This window comes from Tympanuchus pallidicinctus, unplaced genomic scaffold (assembly GCF_026119805.1).
Source record: "Tympanuchus pallidicinctus isolate F22 unplaced genomic scaffold, pur_lepc_1.0 scaffold3, whole genome shotgun sequence".
NCBI lineage: Eukaryota > Metazoa > Chordata > Aves > Galliformes > Phasianidae > Tympanuchus > Tympanuchus pallidicinctus.
The window spans coordinates 53230108-53257855 of NW_026294747.1; the positions used below are offsets into that span (position 1 = coordinate 53230108).

General features: G+C 44.7%; 1 protein-coding gene across 2 annotated transcripts in view; it reads right to left on the bottom strand.

The window, feature by feature from the left end:
- Window positions 1–27748, bottom strand: part of PRKCH (protein kinase C eta) — a 131450-nt gene that overhangs the window by 69657 nt on the left and 34045 nt on the right. For both annotated transcript variants that reach the window (XM_052696103.1, XM_052696102.1), the window contains exons 3-9: window positions 20199–20349; window positions 19395–19429; window positions 17931–18019; window positions 15812–15941; window positions 14843–14970; window positions 12534–12677; window positions 11663–11836 (exon numbers count right to left, since the gene is read on the bottom strand). In XM_052696103.1, coding sequence (XP_052552063.1) covers window positions 11663–11836; window positions 12534–12677; window positions 14843–14970; window positions 15812–15941; window positions 17931–18019; window positions 19395–19429; window positions 20199–20349 — 851 coding nt within the window. The remainder of the gene's footprint in view (window positions 1–11662; window positions 11837–12533; window positions 12678–14842; window positions 14971–15811; window positions 15942–17930; window positions 18020–19394; window positions 19430–20198; window positions 20350–27748) is intronic.

The window sequence follows — 27748 nt, forward strand, 5'->3', positions numbered from 1 at the left end:
ACTTTAAAAAAATAAAAAAAATCCCTCTTGCCAGATCCTCTGCAGGAAGTAATTTAATTTACTAGCAATCTGACAAGTGGTGTGTGTTTATGTAAGTAATATGTATGCTTGTATAAACATGCACACAGTGAGGAATACGTATTTTCTACTCTCCGTTAAAAGTAAACTTCAGGAGACAAAGTTAACCCTTTCTCTCTACTTCTCCAGTTCTGGAAGACTTCCATGGCCCATCTCAGAGTTCTGGATGCACTTCTATGCTCTGCAGTGCTTAAAGGAAGCTCCTTCTTTCTTCTTAGACATTCCAGTATGCACTGAAACATTCTATCACAACATTTACATTATTATTTACAGGGAACATGCAGCAGACATGAGTATCGCTGCACAAGTTGGATGGTGCTCACGTGTGCTAACTAAGGCTAGTGACAGGACAAGGGGAAACAGCTTGAAACTAAAAGAGGAGATTTAGGTTAGATGTTAGAAGCAAATTCTTTACTCAGAGGGTGGCGAGGCACTGGCACTGCTTCCCAGAGCTGTGGGTGCCCCATCCCCAGAGATGCCCAAGGCCACGGATGAGCCCCAGGCAGCCTGAGCTGGAGAGTGGGGACAACGAGCCCATGATCTTTAAGGTCCCTTCCAACCTAAGCCATTCTATGATTCTCCTCTAGCCATGGTCTCGTTTCATAGGCCAAGCATAAATAATCCACTATTTAATTAATGAAGTTCTCCTGTTTAGGCCTAACACAAATTTTGACTACCCAAATTTTTATTTATTTATTTTTGTAATGTACAGCTAAAGTCTAGTTTTCTAACACAGAAATCCTACATAGCTGCTGAAGAGCTGGATGAGTATTACAGCTTCTTCATAACACAGCACGTGTGCACTGGCCTCCTGCATACCTGGCAACAAATGCCAGCACTTGTGGGGATCATGGATCTAAGGACCAAGCAAGGGCTGCCATTTTCACTCCTACATGAAGATCAGCTTGCCAAGCTACAAAGACCAACTCCTCTTCCAGGAATTGTTGAGAAGTAAAAGAAACAGTGACATTTTATGGAAGAAATAAAGACAATTTGCAGCATGCAAAGTAAGAGCATACAAATAGCTTAAAAAGGGGGGGGGGGGGGTCAGGAAAGGGAAACCCTAAAATAGCAGGCAATTCAGATGCTTGCAAATCTGAGCCAGCTCTCCCTGTATTTCCTGAGCACAGGTGCTGTTCTGCACACAGGTGAGAGAAGGCTCAGGTGAGCTCTGCTTCACAGCAGGAGGCTGCAGCTCCTCTCTCAGGTCCAACCCCAAACTGCCAGTTAGAGCTGTCAGCTCCTCCCTTGGGTCTTCTCAGTGCAAATCAGGGGTAAAAGAAAGCTGGCGTGTTTTTGCCAGGGCTCAGCACTGAAATCCTCATGACTGCTTTCTGTTTCGCATTGCTCACAAGTTTTCCCTGATTTGCTATCTCTTCTTGATATTGGCAAAGTAAGAATGAGCATTTGAGTCAACAGGAAACGGTGACGCTAAAGCTTTCGCAGGAGCGGCAGCCGCATGAGGAAATCACACTGCAGCCTTTCTGCACTGGGACAGAGGTTGAATAAAGCCACAGAGCAATTGTTACAGTAAACAAAATACACACTTGGAGGGAGCATTAATACAGTCCATGGAATCAGGTAAGTTCATAAAGCTGGCCTACAGCCAGAGATCAGCCCTGCCAGCTTCACTGAGAGACAGCCAGTTGGGTTTCTAGAGTTGTTTGTTTAAATTTGAGTTTGCCATCTAAAGAACAGAGTGAGTGCCTTAAGACCAAGCCAGCTTTCAGGTGCCCTCAAACAAACTCCAACCCTAACACTGGTTTAGCCATTTGTCCCCCCTACATCTACTAGGAAGCTGTTTTAAACCCTCATAACTTTCCTCTTATTTCAGATTGCTATCACCATAGGAATTTTAATACAATCCAGACTGTATTAAGATTTTACTGTAACTTTCTTAAAATCTTTTCTCTGACCCAAAAAGGGCCAGTGCAATGGCTGATTTCTACCCACTTCCAGTTAAGAGCCATTCAAGGCCAGGCTGGTCTGGTGGTTGGCAAACCCTGCACACAGCAGGGGGGTTGAAACTAGACGATCACTGTGGTCCTTTTCAACCCATTCTATGACTCTATGATAAGCACACAAGATTAGTGTCATGCCAAAGACCTCTGAATTCAGCTAGGTGAGAGCATTATCTCCTTCCATGTTAAATAAATGCAAGAGGGCAGCACCACTGCCCCAATTTAAAGGGTGTGGAGGGAAGAGAAGGGGAAGAGATGCATTCCTCTGTGCAGACATCAAAGAAGACGACAGAGCTCTGTGCCAGAGCCAACAAAGTGGGTCTGGAGCAGTTCTGTTCATCCCTCAGCAGCACAAATCCCCCAGCACTGCTCCTGCCCAGGCTGCTTCCCTGCAGGACAAGGACACAACCCAGGAGGAATTTCACGCAAGCCTGCTCTTTTGCTGACAGCTGTGTCATCCAGAGCAGTGTCTAGAGGAGATGGAGTGCTGGTCCAATGTGGTTTGGAGTAATGGTGCAGTCCTCCAAAAAAAAAAAAAAAAGAAAAAGAGAAAAAAAAAAACCCAAGTACGTCTGGCAGTGGAATTCTGCTAAGCTTGCATTTCATCCTTTTCAAAGTAACTCATGCACACAACTCCTTAGAAAATCAGCTTTGGACTTGATCTGAGTTCACTGAAGCCAAAGGGTTTCCCCAAGAAAACAGTCATTTTTCACTGTTTTGGCAGTATAAGCTCTGCAGAGCGGAAAGCAGGCTTTCAAAATTATCTTCATACAGAGACAGCTGTGTCACCGCTCCACAGCAAAAGTTTACTGCTTCCAAAAACGAGTAGAAGGGCTCAGAGAGCTTGTAAGCAAATTATTACATGATAATTACAAGAGCTGGCAGGCTCCCTCAGTGTTCCCAGTGTTCCCTTTCTCCCTTTGTGGCCAACAACCCCCACACAAAGCAATGTGCCCCAGGTCTTGCCAGGAACAAGCAGGACACTCTCAGGACTGGCCTTTGGGAGGCCACACGTCCAGCAGGGCGAGTGACCATTATCTGGGTCAGTGCACTCCACAGCATGGGACCTGGAGGAGGAATAATAAGCAGGTCTGTTTCCCAGTATTTATTTCTGTAGGTGTAACACAACCAATAACACTGGATCGCAGGTGTCATCAGAATGTGAATAGCATGAGGGATGTGCAGAAGAGCTGAATCATAGCACCATGAAGGTTGGAAAAGGCCTCTAACATCATCTGGTCCAACTGTGGACCTACCACCAATACTGCCCGCTAAGCCACGTCCCTCAGTGCCACATCTCCTCAGTTCTTGAACACCTCCACGGATGATGACTTCACCACTCCCAGGGCAGCTGAGCCAATGTATCACTGCTCTTTTGGAGAAGGTTTTCCTAATATCCAACTTCCAGCTGAAGCAGCTGAGCTCAGCCCCAAATTTCCAGGCGACATCCAAGGAGCACTCAGCTGCAATGGAGCAAGGATGCTGATTTATGCTTGGTAAAGCTTTGGTCTTTTGATTTCATATCAGAGTGACTACATTAAGCAGAAGAAAAGCAATAGCTCCATGTCATGCCTGCTCAGCTGGAATTATCTGGATGCATCACTTACGCTTCCTAAACACAGTCGCAGTGATGACTGCCACCAGCACCCACCACCACGGCCCAAGACCCCATACAGACACAGTGGTGGAGGCAGCGGGCTCTGCAGCATGGCTCCATCAGCCATTTTCTCTCTGTGCTTCAGCAGCTCCCCAAGTACATACCAGCCTCAGTAACTGCTTACACCAAGGAGAAATCAGACCACAGCAAGGAGGCATGCAGCATGCAGCACCATACAGCCCAGGGCCATTGGGATCAGGGTGTGCCCACCACATCCGAAGGGCAGAGAAAAGGAAGGTCTCTTTCTCTCATTAGGTTTTGTTTTCTTTTTTTTAGCCAGGAAGGGGTGCAGTGACAGTTCAGACTGTGAAGCTGGGGAAGCTGCATTTCCTCTCAGTTTGATGAGCTGGTGAATGCACTTCTCAGAAGAACAGGTCACTTCCCTCATTTTTGGCTCTTGCGTCACCATCACAGCTGGGGAATGGGGCAGTTACTGCTCATGACCACGCTGCTATTTTGTGCTGGTGGTAATAGGCACAATGCTGGCTTCCCTCATGCAGGCAGCCAGGCACAGAAACATCACCTAGAGAATAACAAAATGGCTCTTGCATTAGCATAAATAAACTCTCTGGAGTCCCTGGGGGTAAAGGCTGCCTTGTGCACACATGTGCATGCAGCACAGAATTAACGCTGAGCTCATTCCAGAAGAGCTGTGCGACTGTCACAACCCAGGGCAAGCAGATGGCAGCCATGGGTTCCCACATGCTCCCAAATAATCTCACCTCATCCTCCACTTTCTGCCTGTCTTTTCTTACTGTTGGGCTGAAATCTCAAGCTCGCAGGCTGAGAGGTTTTGTAACATGCAGTCAAAAACAATTATTTCTTCAGGACAATGCAGCTTTGGGAAATGCAGGTGAACCAAATGCACAGATTTCCTCCCCACCTCCTCACTTCAAGATAGTCCAATTCACACTAAGATTAGCTCATTTTAAGACCAAAAACTTTTACTCAATACATATGCAAAGAGGATAATATTAAATCACTTCATTTGTACCTGTTTCATTAGCAACAAAAAGTCCAAAATCACAGACCAACCAGCTCATACCAAAAATCCTTACGGAATCCCAATTCAGAAGGGAAAAAAAAAAAGAAGAAAGCCATTTTGGGCATTAAAATAAAACATCCTAGAAGTAGAATATAATGCAAGAAGAATTAAAAAAGAAATCAAATCTTACCCTCCAGAATCTTATTAAGCAGCACAGAAAAGTACACAAATAACTGCTTCCCTCCCGAAGGACCAAAAACCAAAGGGCTGGCTGAACTTGAGGAATAAATCCAGGAATAAGGAGTGAGAATATATCAATCTACAGACATCACCTATTAGACAGAAATTTATAGGACAACTGCACCCCCCAGGCAGCTGCTAATATTGTGGTGTCTCAGAAGAGAGCAGCTTTACAAAGATTACCACTTTTAAAGTTCAGAACAAGCTGCTGGAATTGCTGCTTCCAATTTGGATTGATCAGCTTGAGACAGCTCTGGCCTGTTCTCCAGAAATACTATTTGCAACATCTGCTGGCTTCAGACTGCACTTGGGGAAAGCCAGAGACCTCTGAAAGTTCACCTAAAGGTCTGCAGGAAAATCAGAGTGGCAAAGCAAGGGCTTTATGAATTCACCCAACACTGCCTGGAAAGCAATACAGGTTCAAAGAGAGTTAAAACTGAAAGCACTGCTGGGTTCAGCCTCAGCTAGTTAGCTCTCCTCTGAGAGCTGATAGCTTCTTTTTTTCCTTCTTTTTTTTTTTAAGCCTTTCTCAGCACTAACCATCACTTGGTCATTCATGCTGAGTTGGTTTCATTTCAACTCTTTTTGTTCTGCAACTTTTTAGATTTTAAAGCCAAAGAAGAATATTACTTACGGTTTGCCACAGTAAATACATGCAACACAACGTCCCCTGGCTACCCTTGTTCTGAACTTGACTGTTTTGCCTAACAGGTACAGTCTCTCTCATAAGACACTGCAGATGGAGAGTTTTTTTCTCAGGCTCATGGAAATGCAGGTAGCCAAAGTCCCTCCAGCGCCCAGGGCAGGAGAGTGACTGCAGCAGTGTTAAGATGATGGGAGCTAACGCTTCAGGTCATATTTTCACTTCAGCTCATATCACCTCAGTGTGCAGCGTAAGCGTGGACACCCAGCAAAGTTCACAGATAAAGTCAGAAATGTCAGTCTGATCTTGTTTCACCTTCTGAAGCCAAAACTGCTCTGCCTACAAATAAAAACCATCCAACTTCCTGCAACAAGGAGACCACCAGAGGTGTGACAGTGCACACCAGAGATACAGCTGAGCCTCTCTAACTTTAGTAGTCTGACGCATCTGTTTTACCAACAAGTCAGACTGTTGTGCTACTAAAGACATCACAGGTTTTTGGTGGACACCCACAAAACCACAGATCTGGCTTTATTCCATGTTACATCAGACGTAAGTCAGACAGGGACAGAAGTGGACTGTCCAGGTGGTGGTCATGAAACAGTGGTCGAGGTGACCCTGCACCCAGGCAGTACAGTAGGAGCACAAGGATGGAGAGAGGAAATTTCTCCACAAGAGGACAAGACATAATGGCCTTAAGTTGCACCAGAGGAAGTTTGGGCTGGATAACAGGAAAAAATTCTTGTCTGAAAGAATGGCAGTGCAGTGGCACAGCTGCCCAGGGAGTGGTGGGGTCACTGTCCCTGCAGGTGTCCAAGAACTGTGGAGATGTGGCACTGAGGATGTGAGAATGGTGGGAGTGGGCTGAGGTTGGACGTGGGATCTTAGTGGTCTTTTCCAACCTTAATGATACTGTGCATACTTCCCACCATGTTAGAGAGGCCACTCCCCAAAAACCATGGCTTGCCTCCCCAAAGCCCCAGGTAAAGCACAAGCAAACCCAAGCTTGACTTCACAAAGGCTCTGCAGCCAGCCCCCAGCAGGATGCCTCCCTTTCTTGCCAATGTTTATGACCAAAAAGTGCACCAGGCCATACAAAGGCTTTTGCAGAACACTAAGCCTAGAAACAGGACGTTCTCATCACCTTCTTTCATTTGATTTAGGCTGGCAGCAATGAAACAGAAACACACATTGGCCTCTCAGCACAGTAGCCTGGGACTAGCACCAGTCTGGATGCTTAAGAAAAGGGGAAAAAGGACCAACAAGTCTACAGAAAAACATCCAAGCAGCATGCCTGGCTGTTGGGTATGTGCACACAGCAAGCTGTATCTTCCTGATAAGCCAGGGGGAAGGCTGGGGGTTTGGAGCCTGGGAGATGATCAAAGCTCTCCTCTCTGCTCCCAAGGGGCTCCCTCTCAGCACCCTTCAAACATCAAAGAGCCCTCTCCATTTCCCTGTCTCCCACCGGCACGCTCAAAGGACTGCGTCAGGGCACTTGAGCATCCCACCAGGCACTTCTGCCAGTCCTTGACAAGCTCCCTCTTGAAATTACACCCTGTCTAAGGCTCCAGGTTAGCCTGAACATCAACAGGAGCTGATCACAGCCTCACCTCCCCAAACACCTGTGACACAATGCCTGCACTGACCCAGGGAGCACTGTTGCAGTGCTCCAGAAACCAGCAGAAAAGAACCCTTTCCCTTCTGTGCTGAGCATCATATCAGCACACAGCTTGAAAACGGGACAGAATGCTGAAAGCTGGTCAGCAGGCTGCCCTCTGAGAAAGGTACCACCACTTCCATTAGCTGCCTGCCCTCTGAGAAAGGTACCCCCACTTCCATTAGCTGCCCTGGAATCCCCGCTGAGCTCACCAGCACCCTGCTAACTGTTACTTCTGAAGGACGCCTGTTACAGAAAGGCATGCTCTGGAGTCTCACTATTTTTGGAACAGCACAGGCAGGCTCTGTGCCTCAGCAACTGCCAGCAGAGCCACACGGAGAGCAAATCCATATAATGATCAGAGTAACAGGGACAGTGCTGGAAACAGCATCGCCTGAGGGATGGTCCCCTGAAAGCACCCTGTGGTCATGAGGAAAGAGATAAGGGCAATAAACATAAAAGGCAGCAACCTCTAACCAGTGCTTCTGACACTATTTGCATGGGAAGCTGATCTCCCTCAGTCCTCCTCATTCTCATGCAGAAGAGCTGCGACAAAAGGATTTAAAAGCAAACCACCTGTGCAGGAAGAATTGTTCCTAAACCCCAAAGATGACAGGATCTACTTATTGCAAACTCATTTTAATTAAAACATTCCAGGATCTACATTCCTCAGTGTTAAATTACTGACTTCATTATTTAAACAGATAGCTTCCTTCACCCTTTCTAGGCCGGTATTGTTAAGGTGTTGGATGACACCAATACCAGGTAAACGGAAACAAGCAATTTCTGGTGCTTGTGACCCCTAACACAGAATCCAAGATTACCTGCAGGTCAGCCCCAGCACCTGTCAGCAACTCACAGATTACTGCAGCAGGAGCATAATCCTCTCTGACACTAAAGGGCGGTTTGTAAGGCCCTGGAAAAAGCAGAGGTAAACGGCTTATGCAAGGCTGAAAGTACTCAAACCAAGGCATTCAATATAAAAGAATTAAAATAACACAGATGTGTCTCTGTGGGGAGCAGGGAGATCTCACACAGGTGCAGCTGGAGCAGGACCAGCACAGCTCCATCCCTTCAGAGGAAAGGAATCTGGAGGTACAAGTCCCCAGCCGCTGCCTGCCCCGTCCCCAGCACGCCCAGGGCTGTGCCCAGCCCCAGCCGCCCCGTGTCTCCCCTTCAGTCTCTGGAAGCTGCGAGGCACCCGGCAGAGACAACACTTGCAACTCCTACCACCTAGCGGCTGCAATATCCCGTCAGAGAGCAAGGAGGCTGTCAGGAGGTCAGGCAGCCTCAGCTCACCGTGGGATATCAAAGCAGACCTTACGCTGCCGCTGAGATCACACTAAAAAGAGACACTGCACAGAGGCAGCATCATAGAACAGAAAACCTTTCTGAAAACGATCGGCAACGGGTGTAAGAGCAGAAAAAACTCAGCTAACTCAAAACAGGCAAGCAAAAGTAGCAGCAGCACAGATTAACTCGGACAATGCACTGCTGTTTCTGGTACTTGTGCCAGCTCAGCTAATGCTAGATTACTAGCACCACACAATATCACGCCGTGCAGCACAGACATGCCCTAGGCTGTTTAAGTCAGCCCTAGGCTCTGCATCAGAACAGCTTGCTGGTGTAGGTAGAATATTATACAAGAGTGTGAATTCCAATGGCTCTAGCTCCATTCAAACATTCAAAACTCGTTCTCAAAGTGCTGCAGCGCTTCAGATGCTTTTGAGGTCCTTCTCCTCAACTCTAATAGCTTCCTCTGGTACTGGGGATGTGGCCTCACCAGTGCCAAGCAGAAGGGATAACAACTTCCCAGACCTCCTAAAGCAGCCCAGGAGATCATTTCACTTATTTGCAATGAGTCTGCACTGCTGGTTCATACTGAACTCAGCGCTTAACCATGAGCCCCAAGCATCATGCAGAAGGGATGCCACCTGGTCCTAGCATGTCCCAATACATCTCATGGCATCAAGTTGCTATTTCCTTTTGAAAAAACAATAAGCCTCAAAATGGCTATTTCTCTTAAAAAAATAATAATAATAATGCTAAAAGCAGGCCAAATCAGTCATTATTTATCCAGAATCTCCACCCACCACAGACTAGAGTCATGCTTGTTTTTCTTATGACGCGAACTGTTAATGCCACATTTTCAGAATTTGGACTGTAATTGTGATCCATGTGATGTGGCTTCCAGGTAACTGCGAGTGAAAATAAGTACTGTTTTGTGCAAGCCTCCCCCCAACTCCAAACACAAGAAATTAGCTTGGCTATGTTTAAACACAGCTTCAGGCCAACATTCTGTCTTAGTGATTACTCTCTGTCTCTCTCTCTCTCTCTGTGTTTTTTCTAACAAATAAGTGTTAACAGAGGGGATAACCCAATGCCACGTAAAGAACAACCATAAACCCTTCGTATTGTATCAGCCCCATTTAAGCCCTCCTGGGAGCACTTTGCCACAAATTTGCAACTCGGCTGTTGCAATCATTTCTTCATTATAGCAAAGGGATTTAATTACATCTTTATAAGCAATTTAAATCTGGTTGTTCTGGATTGAGGTGGGTGTCACTGTATGAAGAACATGGACAAAAGACACAATGAAGCACATGAGTCTAAAACAAACTTTCCTTTGTTTCTGTTTTTGTTTGTTACTGGAGGGAAATTATCAGTCCGGAGAGTGAAACAATACAGGACTCAAGTAAAAGAGTTACCTAGGAAAACTGGAAATAGCAGGGCCCTGCTATGACAAGCACCACTCCTTTGGGATCCTTTCAGAGACTGACCAGGCTGAGGGCAGTGAGGACTGAGGGATTCTTCCCTTCCCTCCTCTGACGAGAAGCTGGTCCAGAAATTCCTGTTCGAGGCTCTTCTACCGTTTAGCAACCTCCTTTTCATTTCCAGTCTAACTGTATCCATAGCCAGTCTAGATTCATTCAATCTCAGCCAGCATCTTGATAGTTTTGTTTCCCTCCTCTGCGGCATCTGCAGGCATCAATCAAATCCTCTTGTTGCTTTCAATCTGCTAGCCTAAACAAGCCAAGCTCTCCCCTTTCTTCCGTTTGCAAAAGACTCTTCAGTTACCTCAACAGCCCAGCAGACCTCTGCACTCAAAGCAGATTGCATCCCTTCTCTGAACATGACAGGTAGTACCAGTAGTGACCTTAAAACTTCTCTAAGTTCACAGAAAATACACAGCCCAGGACCATAGCAACAGGTTGCAGAAATGCTGCTGTCCTGGCTCTGACCGCAAACTGCTCACATCAATATGTGACACTGTTGATATTTTACAGGAGAAGTTCAGTAAGGCCATTAAAATTTGGGCCCTGCTTCTTCATGTTATTAAACAGTTTCCTTGGCTACAAGAGGGCACAGTGAGCTTTATGCATTGCCTGTTATACAGTACAACTGCTCTGTGAAACTACACAAGCTGTATATACAAAATCCACAACACCTCATTTCTAGTACATGAGTGTCCATCAAGGGCTCCACCCTAAATGAGCACAATTCTTGAACTCAATAACTGGCTGTTGCATCATCCCAATGAGAAGAGAAATAGGTGGGTGGCAGAACATATCTGAATATCTTCTCCTTTTCCTTTTTCCTTTTTTTCTTTGAGCACATTGGGTTTACAAAGGAGTGAAGCTGCAATTGAAAGGGCAAGTTCATCCCTCCTCTTCTAAGCAGAAAACAAACCCTAATAGCATTTACCAAAAGACAAAAAGCAACTGGAAGTCAGCCCAGAAAGCCTATTGGAGCTTTGCTGTGAAAATGCTTTGGTCCTACATAAAAGCTTAGCTCAGGGTCTCCCAAACTTACCTCACTGTGATAACGCTGTGGCCACTGCCACCTTCACAGCAAATTCTGCCTTCCACCACCTACATCAACAACCAGCTCCCACCCACACGCACACATGCAGAAGGAGGCTCCCAGCCCCACAGGCAGCACGTAGTCTTCCACTGAAGTATACATATCACAAGTGACAGCAGTGCTGTCTTTTGTCTTACATGCACGCAAATAAATACTGACTGTATAAGGATTTGACTCTGTCTACGCGTATCAGTAAGATCCCCACCACTAATCCAAGAAGGATCTTTCATTCAATTCAGAGCAGGCAAGGCAAAAGCAGTGCTATTAACTTTCAGGGAGGAGGTCAGCAGGGCCTGAGATCCCACAACAGGTCTGCAGGCATTTGCATTATGCACTCCATGCATAAACACGCTTCTATGAAATATATAAACACAGGCCTCCCTGTTACTACCAGTTTGTTAGAGAGCTTACAGAACACCAGGATTTTGTTTGACAAATATTAGAGGTCCACAGCTCACCCCTGAGCAGAGAGTTTTCTCCTTCTTTCCAGGTGGGAAAAACACAGGAGAGTGCCCCTACTTTGAACATGCCAGGCAGTATCAGGAATGTGGCTTTCCACTGCCTGAGCTATACTTACAGGAGTCTGGAAGCAGCAGTAGAGCTTGGTGAGGAATGGGTGATTCCTTGCTAAGGAGAGGATGCGTTTCTCAGTCATGGTGCACTCAACATCATCATCTTGGAGAATGACATCCTTCTTCAGCACCTTCACTGCATAGAGCTGCCCACTCTCTTTCATCTTGGCAAGCATCACCTAAACCAAAAGAAGGGATGAGTCACAAGGGCTGAGCCCTTGGTCTCTTTGAGCAATACAGAGGCTGTCATACCTTCTCACACTAGAAAGATCAGTTATCTTGTGAGCAGGCTTGTGGGTGCAAGTGAATCAGACAGTTAGCATGGGCATCAGTGCACAAGCAATGACACAAACACTTCTGCCTGCAACAGAGTTCTTCCCATAGACTCCAATGCCTGCTTTGGGGCCAGATGCTCAAAATCATCCATGGTCAAACACCTGTGCCAATGCAGACCATCCATCCCAGTTGTCATTTCCATGTGCAATATTTTACACTGGCTTTGTGGCATAGCAGAGAAACAAAACCCCAGTCTCGCTGTGTTTGAAACTACTCCCTTGGCTCTATTAAAGGAAAAGTTTTCATATGCTCCAAAAAATGCTGCTAAAATTAGTGTTAATGCACACACTCATAGTGCTTGGTATGGGACATGGCATCTTTGGTTGTTGTATTAGTTTTATTTTGTGATAACCCATTCTTTATGCTGCTATCAGATTTTCTTTCTCCATACATTCTCTAAGCAGCCTTGTCACACAGAGCTTACAAAGCACAGCCCACTGGGCAACCTGCGTGTCCCATAATTAAGTAATTTCACATACCTCAGAGCTTCTTAAACAAGAAAGAGAGTATTTCCCCCAAAGAACCACAAACAACACTCACCTTTCCAAAACTGCCCTTTCCCAATACACGAAGGAAGGTCAAGTCTTTGATCCCAAGTTTACTCGCTGAACTTTCACTAACCCCGTTGTTATCTTTCAAGCTGCCTTTTCCCTGATGTCTCAAAGAAGATCTTGAAGCCAGTTTCTGTGGAAAAGAGTAAGTAAATATCAATCAGCATAGAAATTTTACTTTGCCTGATGTGATCACAGGTCAGCAATGTAGGCATGCAGGACCTGTTCAAATGCACTGCCAGGCCACTATAGAATGTGTATGAGTACTGACACCCCACACAGCTGCTACGTGTGACCAGCCATCCTCATCACTGTGCAGAGATGTGCTGAGACAGCAGAACTGGTTCCTGACCCAGGCATTTTAAGCCGTAATCTATCCCACAGCAGACTCAAGAGACAAGTCTGCCTCTCTCCAGCCTCACTCCCCATAAAAATAGGACTAGTGTGGAAAATGAGGTCTCATCAAACATTAGAGGCCTACACCATTTCTGCAATATGAAAAGCAATGGTGAAATCTGGAATCCGAAAAGATTTCATCTGACTCTCTCAGGTTTCCACCCGATGTGAAACCTCTCACTAAAAGCCCATGGAGTTCAGTGGGATCCGAACCTCAAAGTATTTTTCTTTCCCATAGCTGTCTTCTTCCACTGCTGCACATTTAAATGAGTACTGTTCACATCCATGCTAGCAATGTCCATCTGCACTTTCAGTTCTGGTGTGCCTTTCAACAGCTCACGTTCCTGCCCTAAATGAAGACCAAATCAGCCTTCACTGTCCTCAGTTCTCAGCTTTCCATACTCAGTATGAGAATACACAGAAATTGAAAGCACTTTTGTTCAGTTTGTTAGTGCGAACAAAGTCACAGGGACTTCTTGAGCTCCACCTTGCGATTACTCCGGTGTAATGCAATGTTCCTTCCATGCACAAGACCACCTGCCTTGCTGCTACAGGAACGCTAGCCCCAGCCACGCAGACAGCAGCAAAAGCACTCAGGACAACAGCCAACAAAACTCTCCAATTTAACCTCCTGAACACTAAACAAAACCTTAAGCTTACATGTAATAAGAGGAGATTGTTTCCTGTTCTCCTTTTGCTGTACAGATTACATAAGCAATGAATGTGAACAAGTGCTGATTTTCACAAAACTAAGGTGTGGGGATTGTACTTCCTCACAATTCCAAGAATAAAGGAACCCTGAAATGCGACAGCATGAAGAAGGAAAATAAGCAAGTCTGATTTTGTATGAACCAACTGAAGCCAAAAGGGGCAGCACAGCTTAATGAGCACACTATGTTGAGATAGAGTGATGTAGCCCATCAGTGGAGCTGACTCACATGATCAACCATGTCTGGCAAACACCATTTCATTTTGAATTTACTTTCTTAGGTCAAATAAAAACGTCTAACTTTTTATTAAGAGCTACTGGTGTCTCAAACTCAAAACTAGCAAAGAAAGCTTCATGGAAAGTGACCTGTTATTAAATAACAGCCCTAGCTTCTAATACTGCATATAAACATTTTCTCTCAAGCTCCTATAGCATGTTTTAAATTCTCCAAATACATTCATATATACAACAGCTGGATTTTTAGGATGCCTTAAATACTGACAGCCAGAAATCGTACATGTAGGTCCCAACTGCAGCAGCAATCGCACTAAGACTCTAACTTGCACAGCAGAGATCAGAGAAAATGATGTGTTGACAGTGATTCAGATTTTAGCTGGGGAAACTGTGGTGAACAATGAAACAGTCTTGCCCCAAATTACTCAAAAACAGCAGCAAAGCTGTGAAGAGAATGCAGGCCTCTTGCTGAGCTCTTCTTTTGCTCTACCACAAGTAAAACATTCAGACAGTGCATCTGTGTTTGTGGAAAGGTTGAAGACAGGCATAGCGTGAATTACACTGACCAGTGGAAATCATCATCAGTGGAAACACACCGACCATGAAAGAGTCAGTGGAGTCACGCTGCTGTGAAATGTAAACGAAGTGACATTTAGAGAGTGATATCGAATCACAGAATCACCAAGGTTGGAAAAGACCTTGAAAATCATCCAGTCCAACCACCTGCCTACCACCAGTATTTTCCCACTAAACCAGAAACACATCATGCCCCCACCAGGGTAGAAGACATTCCTTTTCCAGGGGAAATTTTTGCCACAAGAGCCAGCAAACAACAGTCTATTCATGCAGCCCACTGCCACTTGCTGTAAATTGAAGTCTCCAATTTTTCCTACACTCACACAAACTGGATTCCTTTGTAAATGTTTAAAAACAGAGGAGGAAAAAAGAAAAAGACTCACCGAATTTGGGGAAATGCTTCCTGGTTGCAGGCCCATGCACGCCAAGGTTTTAGCAAGCTCTGCTGAGTTCACCCCACAGTTTGGTGCAACATTTGCTTGACATCGGATGTGGACATTCATTTTACAGACTGACAGAGGTGATGGTAGGGGTGGAAAATAAAAGCAAAGGAACACTTAGATTAACTTAGGAGGCTCTAAAGTTAAAAAAAAAAAATAACTTAGCAATGGACTGTTCTGCTTCAGGAAATATACTGACCTCATTCTACACTGGGCCTGAAAAAAGAGTGTAGTTTTGCTCCTGATGTAAGACTCAACAGAATAACTTCCCAAAAAGCAGATATGCATACTCAAATTCTCCAAGTAGGGTGCTACACTACCTGAAGCTATTCATAAGCTCAAACATGTTTGAAGTATATAAACGCCACTGAAGCTATGCCTGCCTATAAATTAGGATTTATAATGCTACAGAATTAGCATTAAACTTCCTTTCCATTTGCAGATATCTAATCTTAAAGTTACACTGTTCACTGGGAAACCAAAAACCTTCTTGCTCTCATTCATAGACACACGTACACCCTCTTGTGGAAGATGAAGGCAAACAGAAATCGTTAGTTACCCATTCCATTTTACAGTTCAGAACACCAAAACAAAAACATGGATATGTCATCAATTAACAGTGTGACAGATTTAATCAACTCCCAAGTAAAGAGAAAAATTAACGCAGGCAGAAGTAATACACGTGAAAAAACAATTCAACAATACAAATTGACCAAAGCTGTGCTGAGAGTAAAAAAATCAATGTCCCGCAAATCTGAGATTAAAAAGTAGAGCAGAATGTCTGTAATTCTGGCAAAGATGCATATCTACTGCTTGGATTCCTCTAGAAGGCTGCACAAATCAAGGCTGCATCAAGTGTCTATCTAAAGTACACACATTTTGGTGAAAAGACCATAGTAAGAAGCTGCTCACTTTTACACTGTAGGCCTTGTCGCATAATTCCCCAGAGCAAGGAACCGCAGTGGTCACAGAATGTTGGGACTTTGTAGTTGTGGACGCTGAACTTATGAGGAATGTTGATGCCAAACCTCTGTTCAGTCACCTGAGGCACCAGAAGAAAAGCACAGATTTAAATATTCAAGTATACACATATACTGATGTTTGTTTACGTATCAACATTTAACTGCAGAATTATGAAAATGAATGCAAACCACAAAACATCCCAATCCACCACTTCACTGCCCTGGTTTACTTGCCTGGCAGCCCAGAATATCTGACAAAGCAGATTTTAAAAAGGGCAATTTTACATTCTTACAACAAACTGAGAATTAGGAAGTGAAGATTACTTCATCACAAACCTATCATACTCAAGTGCCAAATATAAATTGCAGCTACAGCGTTTTGTAACCAACCAGTTTCCAAATAATGAACTTACATACTATGTGCAAACATTTAACTTTACGTCCAACCACTGACTTTATAAGAGCCAAGGAATCATAGAATGGTTTGGGTTGGAAGTGACCCTAAGGATCTTTGAGTTCCAACCCTCTGCCACAGGCAAGGCCACCAACCTCCAGATCTGACAACCAGGTTGCCCAGGGCCCCTTCCAACCTGGTCTTGAACACCTCCAAGGACACAGCATGCACAGCCTCTCTGGCAGCCTGTTCCAGCACCTCACCACTCTCTCTGTGAAGAACTTGCCCTGACATCTTATTTTCACCTTTCCTCCTTGAGTTTAAAACCATTCCCTCTTGTCCTATCACTATCTACTATCTATTTATTAGATTTAGCATGGAATAATTTTCTCGCTTCCTCCTAAAATTCTCATTTCTTTTCTCCTCTTCCTCGTTCACTTCAGATCCACATTTAGCTTTACTGCTTGCTCTCCTTTATAACCTTATATTTTTTTCAACTGGGGATTGTTCTGATCTCAAAGACACCTTAGAAAATGTTACATCATCTTAAAGAACCCATTCCCATTTAACTTCTTCATTACTTCCTAATTTGTGCTTCAACAAGCACATGTTGGAAGAGTGACAACCCATGGCCTAACAATGCTTGAAGGGGCCACTGAAACAGTAAGTTTAAAGCGTTTCCTCCTCATCTCTGTCATCTTTTCAAGTAGCTTAATTAGAATCACAGAATCATTAAGGATGGAAAAGACCCCTATGATCACCAAGTTCAATCGCCAACCCAACCCCACCATGCCCACAACACTCAGATATGTTATAAACCACTCACAATCCTACAAGATGGGTGACAAAACTGACCACTGAACTGCACTTTAGCCTCAAGTATTTTAGCTTACTTCCATCTGGTTTGTCAAGGGGTCATCTTAGGAAGCCTAGCTCAGCAGTTCCAAGTTAAGAAACAATGAGGAAAGGCAATCGCACGGATGTGCCACAAAGACGGTTTCCACATGGGATATAATAGAACTACCTCCCAATTACAAACATTTCAATTGAATTTTCCTCAAAGAGTTATTAAACAATTTCCAATTATAGAAATGAGACACGCAATACACAGTGCAGTTCTAGGTAGGGACATCACTCCTGTTAAATACAGCCAGAACTAGCACACACAAAAAAAAACAACCTTTGGAAATGCAAGTCATGCAAGGGTTTCTTTATTACAACATAAATAATTTCGTAGAGTAAATGTATGATGCAATGACTACATGGGCACTTCAAATTACAAGGAGAAAAAAAATAAAAGGGCAAAACAAAGAGCAGTGGTTGGATTTTCAAGCCAGAGAAATCCACATTGAGAACTGGGTCCTAAATTTTGATGATGACAATCGTGAAAATAAATTATCAAGGACAATGGTCGCTTTGCTATATCTTGATGTCTTTGCATGAAGAATCTTCCTAAATTATATACTAGTCCAACTACTTAGTGGAATTAACAAAAGAACAACCAGATGATACTAACCTGCCCATTGTAATGGTAGCGATGCATACCCCTACCATTCTTTGTCAGCTTTAAATCCATGAACGAAGGCACACGGAATAAGTTTCATTATGGGAAAATGCCCAGCCACCCAGACAATCCTGAGTTATGATGACTCAAAATAACAAACATCATTTTTACCTTGAGATCGTTCTTGTTAGTATTGTTCTGGCACGTGCAAGCTGTAACAATTAGATGATGGCAGCGCTTGTGTACAACACAGGTGCACACTAGGAAATAAAAGAGGCATGCTGAACAGAGCTGTCAAAAGACTTGGGACACATCACCTCAGAAACGGGTTTCTTTAAGGATCAGTTATATTATCAGGACACAATAAAGACATGACAAATAATCAGGCGGCTCAGAATTTCCAAAATCTCCTAACAGACACGGAGATTTATCTTCAACCCATTTCAACAGAGATTCTGCACCAGATCATTCGCAGCTGCCATAAAATATGGGTGATGCTCACAGAAACAACACCGTAAAATGAACGCAGAAAACTGCCGTTGCACATTATCACATGGTATTTCATACAACACACACAAACACAGGTCTGAGATACCAAAAGCCATCCCTACATCTCAGTAACACGGTGCCTCTCCCACTGGATGAATGCTGTCAATTAGTTTGTTGGTAAGGCTCGGTGCAGCTCTGGATCTGGGATAACTGCAGCAGAATAGTGCTGTGTCTGGTTAATCAGCTAGGCCTCATCAAGAGGGCTAATTAGCCCTAAAGCACAGCAGGGTTCTCTGCAGCTCTGAAGCTGGCTCAGCTGGAATGAACTTGGGTTCCTCCACTCCATAACCCAACATGCACTGCAGTCACCAATAAGAGCCATAGCTACTGACTATACAAGGAGTTTTCTAATGGGAACTCTAAGTTGCAGATACATTTCAGAGCTCCACACTATTCTGTTTGTTGTTGATTCAAGCTTGCACTCACAAGGGTCTGAAAAATAACATTCATTTTCTCCCAGAGATTTTACGCAGGATACCTATTGCACAAGAAAGAGACTGTGTTAAAAGGCCTGAGTGACCATGCACCTGTGAAGCGAGTAGCTCTTCTTTCTTACCACAAAAAAATGGGAAGGAGGAACAATAATTAGGTGCAAATGAGGACCACAAACATCTATACAGCTACTTAGCCAAAACACGCATTCAGGATGAAGTGTTGCACCAGGCCATGAAACTATCCTTTGAAGTCACATCCCTACTTTCACTTTGTTTAGCCACAGAGGGAGAGACAGGAATAAGGTGGCCATTCAAACAGAGCAACTGTGCCTCAGTACCAGTCAGGCACTGCACTGAAGGGATGTTGGGTCTCAAGCCTAGTCAGGCATTGCACATTTCAGGTGCAACTCAGTGGATCTGTGCAGGGGGAACACTGTGGGTGAAACACAGCAACCAGATCTCTGTATGTCTGCATGAACATGGGTATTACTCCTGCAGGCACTCAAGGCAACAGCCTGACAGCTGCTCGGCTTCAGCTGGATGTGGGAGAATATGAGTGGTGATTTCGGAGAGGCTTGTAAGCAGCAGCAGGGGGAGCACTCCTGAGACAGCACAGCTGACAGACACAGAGCACAAGAGCTGAGCACCTTACCTTGGCACTGGTATCCCTGCTTCCCAAACACGCCCCTGTTCAAAACAAAATATGAACATAATTTAACATCAGAAAGCCAGCCTACCTGTAGACCACTTACAGAAAAGAGAGTCAAAAGACAAGAGGATCCCAGATGACCAGATCCCTGGACTGAAACAGCACAGCAATAATGGTGCAATTCAGTATGGGCATGCGTGGTGACAGCAAAGCACTGTCAGGTCCAGAGTTTAGTGCAATGCTGTCAATGTCCATTTATTCCTCACATTCCCTCTCACTCTAGCTTCTAAAATACTGTATTACAACACCCATCACACTTATTTAAACTGATCCCAACAGCCCACATGCTCTTATTCTCTCTCCCACTTCGCACTCTTTTAAGACATATAAGTTTCTCTTCTTGCTCTGCCTACTCCCCCTCACATATCATCCCACACCTTACACCTTTGCTGGCTTTTATGTTCTCTGGCATTTTCACTAGTTTTTCAAGCTCAAACTCTTTTTCTCTCTGTATTCCCCAGTAAGCAGAGCTTACTTCTTTCCTGAAATAACATCTGCACATACAGGTGAGGAACACTGTCCTGTCTCCACACTCTCCCTGTTGGCTTTCTGCAACCAACCTAGACATCAGCTCTGGCCTCTCTGCAGAAGACTCTGGTTTGCAGTGTAAATGCATCCTGCCAATCCTGGTGGGCAGGGCAATCACTTTTGTAGCCCTTGATGAGTTTAGCATCTGGAACGGCACATCCACCGCCAGACTATGAAAGGATTGGAAAGTCTGCACCACTACTATCGATCCATTCTTACCAGATGAACTCCTTGCAGTGTGAGCAGTAGGTTGGCTGTCGCAGGTAGGTAGCCATGAATTTGTGCCCATTCACCTGATGCACTCGCCTTCGCATGGCCCGCTGGCGCTTCCGAGTGAGGTTCTTAAAAATGCGATCCCTCTGCAGGGTCCCTATGCAACAAAAAGCAACAAAGGTTTCGTGCCATCGTGCATAACTGTCACCACAATTGAAGATTACATTCTTCATTTAGAAATAACTGCACCTTCCCACCTTTCTCTCCCTCCTCTTCCTGTTGAGACATGCCACCAACCCATTGATTCACAAGGCATAAGCAGACCAGAAGCTCAAGGCTAATGAGTTATCAACACCCACAGCTCTTCAGGCAATAACTTCTGAAAATCTAACTGCATGCAACAGATTGACCATCTCTACAGGGCAGTGCTGAGTCAAAGCAAGCACTGTTGGTGCTCATGCACCTTCAGTACTTCATGCTATGCTGCTGTATCACCATGTGTTGTGCAGTATGTGCCATTCTCCTTTTTCTCTAGGGAGCTTGTTTCCCAAAGGGTAGATAATATTTTATAGTTCTAGAGAGCAAGACCTCAGGAGCTGCAAGCATTTAAGAACCCCATCATCTCAAAATTGTTTTGTTTTGTTTTTGACAAGGTTTAGGTAAGCCACATCACAGCTTCCAAGTAAAGCTCATTTTACAAAAAACAAGTCCCTCTTAAAACACAAAGCTGTGCTCTCAATCAAGAAAGTCATTCCCATACAGCAGCAGACATCTGACGTGAAAATCGAAGCTTAAAAGCCATCTGGCTTCTGGGACCCTTGTGCAGAACAAGTCAGACTCATCTGAGTATCCCAGATCAAAGCCTCATCTGGGCCACGCTCGCCTCAGAAGAAATAAATGAAATTCAGTTTTCAAGTTAGTTGCTTTCCAAGGGATAGGCTCAGGCCCCGCTAACAAGTGCATCTTGAGAACACAAGCTGGGGTCTGCTGCAGGACTCCTGCCTCGAGGGCAAGGTGTTACAGGACAAAAGCCAGCTACTGCCAAACCCATCTGCAGAGATAGAAGGGCACAGGAAGAGGCAGGCGGTCTGAAAACTTCCCAGCCCTCTGATCATCCCAGAGCTGCTGAGCAGCAGCAGTACCCAAACACAGCTGTTACTCTACCACTTCATCTACCCACTAAAAGGGGGCAGGGCATTTCCCTGCTTTCAAATGGCTTTGTTGATGAACCACTGAAAAAAAAAAAAAACAACACACCAAAAAACCAACAAAACAAAAAAACCTGTCAGCCTGATCAAGGCCTGAAGTGTAGGAATCCCACATCACAGGCATATTTCCTGGTCCTTTTTGTAGGAGTGGAGATAAGGGAAGCCATCCCTGCACTGCACAACCCAGCCACTTCAAAGGGATGCAACACACATGATGTATTCCTCTCAGTATTCTTGCCACACAGGTTTTGAAGCAAAGCCAGCCATAAAGCTCACATTTTTCTGCTGCATTCTACCAGTCATTCCAGTACGTGTCCCTTCCCTTCCACAGGCACTAAAGGGAAACTTCAGACCTGATGACATAACTGTGACACGGAGGTCAGCCCGTAACACAGCTTACATTTATTTTTAAAATGGAAGCAAGTTATAAATAAGGATTTTCTCACGAAAACAGAAAAAGGATGTGGTATGGCTGATTCAAGCACTTAAAAGAAACATGCCTTTTTCACTGCTGAGCTTCAAGCAGTTGCTCAGAGACACGGGCATAGAAAAGCCTGCCCTTTTAGGAAGTGCTTAAATATGTATTTAATTCTCATTGAAGTCAACAGAACTCAGGGGACCACAGGAAGTGCCAGACTGAATCAGAACATCGGTCCATCTCGTTCAGCATCCTGCCTGTCAGCGGGCAACCAGAAACACATGACAGCAAGATGGAGGAACCCTGCAGCTGTGAGGCAATTGGCCTCTTTTCCCCACACAAGATGTCATTTTGATCTCCTGAAGTGAGAGCTGACGCGCGGAGGTTTAATATCCCTTCCCAACATTCAATCATCATTGCACAATTTCAATAGCCTTGTTATCTGCCCTAGGAAAACATGACGAGGAGGACTTCAAGAGGTCAACCAGTTCATCCCTCTTCCCCGAGAGAGATAAAGAGCCAGCTCCTTCACTGAGCCCAAACTTCACATGAGAGAATAAAAATAAAAATGAACTTTCCTTGTATTATTTTGGAATTTGCCACCTTCAAATCCAAGTGAACATCTCCTTGATCTAGGTGTAAGCATAAACATAAGAGCTTTTCTGAATTAAAGCCACAAACCTCAGTTGGCAAAATCCCCAGTGCTGGAGTTCAGAACTTGTGCTTGTAAGCAAATTACCTAAAAAAGCAGCCCAGTCTCCAGCTTGGTTCATACCACTGCTCCATTAGGAGCCCAGCAGCTCTTGCTCTTAGGATCAAATCTCCCATTTACCAGAGATTAAGAGAACATGTTCCCCATTTGGCTCACGTTGTCTCTGCCTGCACTGGTGAATCACAAGCCAAGCCTGACCTGAGCCTTCTCTTGGCCTCCATCCACCGACACATTATGCAGTGCTACAGCTTCCAACTTACAGACACACATTAGGTGGGAATACCCTTCCCTTCCCAATCATCCAAATAAGGACCCTTTAGTTACTGTTTTTTGAACTAACATACAGTGCAATACGATCCTATGATTCACTTTCCATTAAAACACACGCCATGAGTCAGTTGAGTTTTGGTGGGTAGGTTTTGTTTTTTAAGAACTTTTTTTTTTCCTAAACACCATTATGTACATCATTAAGATTTAAAGCATTTCTCAGATTTCACATTTTCCCACACTGTAGTACTGTAGTGTGTACCAATTTCTTCAGATGCTGCACATCTTATAGGTAATCCTTGCCCATGCTTACATCCACTTCACATTAAATTCTAACAAATCTAAGCTTTGCAGGGCCTGCAGTGCTTCTAACAAGCAATCAACCCCTCCGGCTAACTGCTCTCCCATTTCCTGATGCTTCCTGGAGTGAAAATGGGCAGGATTGCCCAGCACACCTCGTGGAGGCCATCTATCACATGATCTGACCGATCCAAATACACAGCCACGTCCCATAGAACAAATCTCTAGCAACTCCACGAACCACACCACAGTGTGTGAGCTCATCCCTGTGACAGCATACTGCTGACAAACACACCTTCTTGCCAGCAGCCAGCCCTCACTAAGCCCTCACTTCAGCCTGCCCTTGGACTGGATGACCGACACAGCATCAGTCCCCACACCGGCAGTGTCATGGGACACGATGTCAGTGCAGAAGTTTTCCTGTTCTGCGTTCTGGAGAGTTGCCTACAGAATTTGTGTTTTCCTCCTGTGTGTGGACAGCATTTTACAGAACAAAGCTGCTCCAGACCACTTAAGAAGACACAGACGTTCAAAAGCCTCTAATTTCTGGTAAAGCACCAAACCAACAGTTCAAATACTGTCACAAAAACAAGCAAGTAATTTTACCCAGCGATGGGAGCTGTCTGCATTCATGGTTAAATTTAGATACCTGTAACTATGGGGTACTTACTGTGCCTAGCTAGGTGTAAAAGCAACCACAAAGTTAAACACTTCCACTTCCCCCCTCTCCACTTGTGCCTAACACATGCTCATGCCAGCAGCAGACATCTGCACACATTTGCACCTGGCAGTAGTTACCTGGGCCTGCCTTCCCAGCCAGAGACATCCTCCTCTGTCTCTCCACACAGACCTTTAGGACAATTAAACGTAACCATTGCAACAGCTACTTATCCATACCATTGACTGCCATTACCCTCTGCATCCAGCAAGCAGCCCTGGCCAGTGCTCAGCTCCTGATAGAGGAAGGACAAAGCAAGCTCTGCTGGAGAGAACTCACTCCTTCACAAACCTTTGTAGAACAGCAGTTTCTGTTTCAGTTATTTTATTCTAAGGCTTTTTTTTTAGTTTAGCTCTCACAGTGGCGTTGTAACAGCAGTAAGGGAAAGCTGCACCTTGCAGTAGCTCATCTAGTGGAGTCTGACCTTGCTGCTGCCATAACCACATGGGTGAAGGTCACCTAGACACATCCTACCAGCAAGTAGTACTGGGGGGTTTTAGAAAAGGAACACAAAAATCAGATGAAGTAAATGGAAGGCGGAGGGAGAACATGCACCCATCCTTTCCAGCAGTGCTGCAAGAGCTCTTTCAATCTGTACCCAAAGCAGGCTTCTTCACATTGACTGAAAATAAACAGAGGTTAAGCTAAGGTGTTTATTTTCCAAGCCAGAAAACATCCTATCTTATGAACAAATCCTTTATGAAGACTCTATATCATTTAACCAGGAGTTGTGGTTATCACCATAATCTCATGGATAGTCAAAACCACAGAAAGCCTTTCTAATTAGAACCTTATAAACACAGCACAGCATCAAAGAATCTGATAGCCCAATTCTGAAATGGGAAAAGTATTGAAAAGCTCTGACCTAAAGCTGTATTTTCATTGCTGACTCTTCTGCTTCCCCAGTATACACACTGTAGATTGAAAATCCTTCTTTTTTGCAGATGTTCAGAGTTTCCATTTCAAGAATTACTTGAACACAGGAACCTGCCAAGGGAAGACAGCCACATCCACACAGAACTTGATAACTACTTGAGATTTCTCTCCCACTTCACAACCATCCAAGCTTCTGTCCTGCAGTTTCTGTCAGTTTGTGCACAAGAACAGAGATTAGTTCAAATCCCAGTTGAGGTTTATTGCAAAGCAGACACACATGGCACATCAAACAGAGGTTGGGACTTATGTTTGAACCAGCTGCTGCTGCTTCCTCCTCTGAAAGTGGGAGACATGTGGTACAAAGACCAAAGAACTAGCTGGTGTTAACAGGACTGGGCTGTCTTCTGCCAGCACTACCCAGAAAGGCCATTTAGTGGGCAGTTCATCTTTTACGATGCTAACTAGTAAATACTGTCCTAAAGGAAAAGACAAGGAGGAAAAACGATGCTCTAACCCTCCAGAATAGGAGTTTTCCTGTTCATCACTATAGAACAGAATTCTCAGCAGTTTTGGAGATGCACAAAATGTGAAATCATCCTTGCCCCAATCAGAGCACCAAATCACATGAATTCTGTAGTCAAGGCAAGGCCTTTGTCTCTCATGTACATGCTGAAGTAGGGCAAACCTTCCTTCCTTCCTTCCTTCCCTGCCAGGCTGAGGACATAAACTCATCTCAGCTCTAAGCAGTCAGTAGCATTTGAGTACAAGGCTGAATGATGATGGCTGCGTGCAGCAGCAGGGAGAACAGGACCAACAAAGTTCAATCAGCGTTAGCAAGCATGACAGCATGCAGCTACTGCTACAAATCCCACTACAAGCTTACTTCTAGAATGATAAAGCAACACCAAAGCCCTTGTGCCAGCAGGTGAGGAAGAGATCACAATGCTGAGCAGACATACCTCAAGCACTAAGTGCTAAGGACACAGGAGGAACAACTGCTTTTTATGTTTGCATAAGTTCTGTGAGAACACCAGAAGGAAGAAGACAGCTTGAGAAACTTAAAGCTACCAGCAAGAGTGTATGCTGCTGCCATGTGAGAGCCTACAGACCAACTGTGAATTCTACACAGGTTATTTTGCATAGTATTTTATCAAGATTGCCATGAAGCTTTTCAAACATTCTCCACATCTGCTTTTACAAGTCCCTTCTGGGATTTTTGTTTTTTTTTTTTAGTAAGCCTTCCTATGGATGTTGACAGTTACAAAGAAAGCACTGCAAAGTGTTTGCAAATTGTGCAAAGCTGGAAAGTATGAATAGAAAGGTTTCTTCATTCATTTCTGCAGTGAGTATCGGAGTATGGAGAATAATAAAAGATTCAATGAACAACATGAACAACCTCATGCCACGGAAGACCGGGTTCTGAAAGGGAAATCACTGCATGCCAGCTAGCCTGTATTTGATGGGACAGCCACTTCCCCACGCTTCCTTCTCCCATCTCTTTACAGCCACACCACTGTGAGAGAAGGAAAAGGACGACTCCATTTTCCATCCTGTGTGTGTTTCTCTGCCAGCAGTGAGAGATGCTTTCCTTAAGTTTATTTTTATCATTCCATCTCTGCAAGTTTTTGCATTAGTTTGGGGATATTAACCTCGTGATACTCTCCTGAAAGAGACACCAGGCTGGGATGATAACATGCCTCAACGTGCACCAAGAGAATATGCCAGGTAAGAAGGTTTCTATTTTGTATTAAAGGAGAAGCCTCAGAGAGCAGGCATCTGCAGTACTGACCTGAGCCCTTCACAACCAGAGCCCATAACTGGAAGGCCAGCTCGTACCTGTGCCTGTACCCAGCGGGAGGCATGCAATGCCCACATGGCTTGGAAAAGCAGGGTAGATCAGTTGGTTCACATCGAGCCATTGGGTGGATACGAGTTTCCCTCTGGCTGCAACTGCATGTGATCTCCCAGATGCTGCTGGTTTGGGTGAACACACAGCAGCCCCAGCACCTCTACCTGCTCACCATGGATTCCCCCACCCACAGCCTCAGAGACGCCAGCACAGCCCCATGTGCCACCATAGCCCCATCCTGCCACACTGAGCTGTGTTAGAGGCAGACAACAACAGCAAAAAGCCCACTCTAATTAAAAAAAATAATAATAAAATTAGGTTGAACTGCACTAACAGCAAGCAATAGCCAGTAATATCTGCTTTGCAGGCAGAGCAGTACATCTGCTGGCTGAACAGGGCCCAGGTGGCCAAGAAGGCTAATGGCATCCCAGCTGGTATCAGAAATATTGTAGTCAGAAGAACTAGGGATGTAATCGTCCTTCTGTACTTGGCTCTGATTAAGCTGCAGTTCAAGATCCGTATTCAGTTTCAGGCCCCTCACTACAAGACAGACACTGAGGTATGGAATGTGTCCAGAGAAGGGCAACAAAGCTGTGAAGGGTCTGGAGCACAAGATCCTTCAGGAGGAGGAGCAGCTGAGGGAATGGGGATTATACTGTCTGGAGGAGGCTCGTGGGAGACCTTATTCCTCTTTACAATTCCTTGAAAGGAGGTTGTGGTGAGTGGGAGTCAGCCTTTTCTCCCACATAACAGCAGCAGGAAGAGAGGAATGGCCTTAAATTGTCCCAGGGAAGGTTCAGTTTGGATATTAAGAAAAATTTATTTTCCTAAAGAAAGAGTGGTGATGCAGTGGCACAGGTGGTGGAGTCACTGTCTCTGGAGGTGTTCAAGTCCTGTGGAGATGTGGCACTGAGGGACATGGGCAGTGGGCATGAACGAGATTATCTTATAGGTCTTTTCCAGCCTTAATGATCCTACGATCTGCTTGTAGCCTCAGATTTACCATAAGATGGGGAAAATCTTCTCCTTCACTTGAAGGTGTGCAAATACTTCTAGCAGCGTGGTATTTCTTACTGCATTACTCATAGAGACTTAACACACTAATTCCTCCTCCCCTCATTACTTATACTCATTATTATTTCCTCCTGCTTAAGCAAGTGAATTTCCATTGTAAAGCCTCCTCTTAGTCCTTCTCACCTATTAAACTG